Source organism: Nicrophorus vespilloides, unplaced genomic scaffold (assembly GCF_001412225.1).
Source record: "Nicrophorus vespilloides isolate i.1.1-1 unplaced genomic scaffold, Nicve_v1.0, whole genome shotgun sequence".
Lineage (NCBI taxonomy): Eukaryota > Metazoa > Arthropoda > Insecta > Coleoptera > Silphidae > Nicrophorus > Nicrophorus vespilloides.
This window is the reverse complement of record NW_017100106.1, coordinates 930301-933532: the sequence shown is the minus strand read 5'-3', so window position 1 is coordinate 933532 and position 3232 is coordinate 930301. Positions and strand designations below refer to the sequence as shown.

Sequence of the window (3232 nt, the reverse complement as noted above, 5' to 3'; positions counted from 1 at the left end):
AGCGTAAAGAACCTTTGCAATTAGCATTCCGTAAATTACCAAACATCATTTGCATTCCCATTAAAAAAAAGCGAACGTATTTAGAAATCGTTCATTGTGTTTGCTTCCACTTGATTCATACATCTTTTGCAATTTAGCACATTCGTTTTACATCGGAAATTCCCTTTTCGACTGGATCTAATTAAGTTGCTATCAAAGTACATTTATATAACGTGTTAATTACGTATGTTTTATGTAATTATTTTAGTAAGTAATTCTACATTCTGGGGACATTTCTAGCGAATTAAATAACTTTGTAAATAAGAAAAAGTGATAAGATATTTATATTAAAAATTATTTAATTTGTTTATTTTTATGTGATATATTTATTTATTTTTATGTGAAAAAAAACAAGTTTTTTTTATATGCTTGAATTGTAATAAAGCTATTTTTATTTATTTAATATTTTCATTGGCTCTTATTTGAATCAAATATATTTCTTATATTCTTGACCGAACGTTATTATTGATTTTATATTCATCGAAATATATCCAAAATATACTCATTACACAGTGAAATAGTATAAATTATAAATAAATTGTATTATACTGATAATTTTCTATTGAAGGCACTGTATAATTATGTTCAATGATAAATGAAATAAGTATAATAATATTAGACATTGAAATACCCAATTAATTTGCATATCGAATTACTGCAGTTGCATTTGCCTTCGATCTATCATTAAAGTAATACCATAGTGAAAAATCCATAGTAAATGATTATAATTACCATTCCTTTTTATGTGTTTAGTTACTAATTACCTTCCTGTTTACTATACGTATAACAACTAATTTCATTCCTTTCCGGATGTTGCGAAGATGATTCGAATCACGACACGGCACTTTCAAAATAAATATTATTATATAAAAAAAGACTGAAGCCAGTGACTCAATGTCTGCTGTTATTTTCTTGTTCAGAATTGTCTAATTGCAGATGCAATTGCATGTCGCAAAAAATGTCTCGCTAGATTTTCATGGTAGAACGATGAGAATGGTGAAAAGCAAATATGAATTAATGCGATGCTGATGATAATGATGATGATGTCGGTGTCAGTTGATGATGGGATGGGATGCACGGGAACTGGGGAGATGACATCGGAGAAAGGGGAATCTCCCCATGAGCCAATGGCTTTGTTTTTGTATATAAGAGAGCCGAAAACGGCTCACAAGTCAGTCACCTTTTAGCATCTAAGATGAAGGTAATACAGCACTAACTATTATTCCGCTATTATTCTCCCAAATAATAAACTAAGAGAAAGTATACGCATACACTAAAGATGCACCGGATTATAAATATTCTTGTGTAATCAGTGATGAATCTTCTTAAAACACCAAGTGATATTTCACGGATAAATCGTGTCTATTTCAATAAATATAAGAAGTGTTGTTATAACTTTTAGAATTCAATATTATATTCATTTTTTACTGAATCTCAAACAAGGAATAAGCAATTCATAATCATTTATTTCATTTTTTTGTTACAGGTGTTCGTTTGCTTGTTAGCATTGGCCGCAATGACAAATGGTAAATACTTTAACATTATGTATGAAAATTTTCTATTCATTAGAAAGTTCTCCATATTTGGTTATCACCGAACGCAGTTGCATTTTTTACGCCTGTTGTTTTCATCTTCGCGTTAACGCTTACAAACAGATTGTATAAAATTTATATTCAACCAACCATTTGAACAATTCCCAATAAATTATTATAGTCAATTACATCGTATATGCAATATATTAGTTAGTATGGAATATAATATTGACTTTATTCTAGTTTTCAGTCAATAAATTTAAATATTATATGAAACAGATATAGATAACGTTATTTCTATACATACAGGGAATCTTGGCAATTTTAGTAAGAAGTTTTTCAGTAATTTATTTGGTTTTAAATTGTGACTTAAAAGGTATTATATACAAATGTAGTGATTTCTAATGTATTTATTTCCATACAATAAATTCTTCGATCTGACAACTGTGAGAGAATAGATGATGTGAACTAGTGTATGGGAATTATAACAGGAAATATATATTTAAAATAAATCTATATCTTCACTTTTCATTCCTATTTAAGATCAGTGTTGAGCAAAATTTAATTATTTATTATTTTTTTGATAGAAAATTTAGTATTATATTTTTTAACATAGATAAAATTTGAAATTGTTAAAATATTGATATGGATCTCTGAATACTGTGGTCAAACATTTAAATAATTAAAAAAAATAATAATTATTTCGAAGCTTTGATTTCAAAACAACTTACGATGAAGAAATTATATCTGCATTATCCTTGCAGGTAACATTAAATATGATATTAAAGTATTATTATTGTTTCAATAATTCGTAAATTTTCAATTACATAGGAATCGTAAAGACAATTTATGTGCACTAAATGTATTTTCTTTCTAGCCGGATACATAAGTTCCGGATGGTCTAGCGGAGGAGGCGGTGGTGGATGGTCCGGAGGTGGAGGAGGAGGCGGTTGGAAGTCCGGTGGCGGAGGAGGTTGGTCAGGAGGTGGCGGCGGCTGGAAATCCGGAGGAGGTGGTGGTGGATGGTCCGGTAGCGGCGGCAGCGGTGGCGGATGGATCGGCGGAGGTGGAGGAGGTGGTCACGGTGGAGGCGGCGGCGGATGGATCGGCGGTGGCGGAGGAGGAGGCGGCGGCGGTGGACAAGTGGTGAAGATTATTAAGATCATCGTTCCATCCGGCGGAGGCGGCGGCGGTGGCCATGGAGGAGGCGGCGGCGGATACGGAGGAGGCGGTGGATACGGAGGAGGAGGCGGAGGCGGACACGGAGGATGGTCCGGTGGAGGCGGAGGAGGCGGTGGCCACGGTGGATGGTCGAGCGGTGGCAGTGGAGGCGGTGGCGGAGGATGGTGGTAATACTCCAGATAGTCAACTTATAAGTATTCCCGGTGATATTTAAGAGCTACTGAAAAGGAATAGGGAATTCAACCTTTTTTTCTTATTTTTGTTTGTTTATGTTTCATACTGTAAATACTTTGTAAAATAAATTTTTATTACACAAAATCTTTTAATTTGACTTAAATAATATATGTCCATACAACCCCTAAATTATACTGGTTCAATGACCTTTTAATTTTCTATCATTAATTCCTAATAAACAAAATAAACAACAATTTGCTAGAGAAGAGATGAATTTATTTTTTGAACTAGCTACAATGTGTGTC

At 33.1% G+C, this 3232-nt stretch overlaps 1 protein-coding gene across 1 annotated transcript; it reads left to right on the top strand.

Moving 5' to 3' along the window:
* The first annotated feature begins 1234 nt into the window (after positions 1-1234).
* Positions 1235-2924, top strand: LOC108568254 (glycine-rich cell wall structural protein 1.0-like). The gene is made up of 3 exons (XM_017929227.1): positions 1235-1240; positions 1526-1565; positions 2449-2924. Exons 1-3 carry the CDS (start codon positions 1235-1237, stop codon positions 2922-2924), a joined length of 522 nt encoding a protein of 173 aa, XP_017784716.1.
* Positions 2925-3232: the final 308 nt, after the last annotated feature.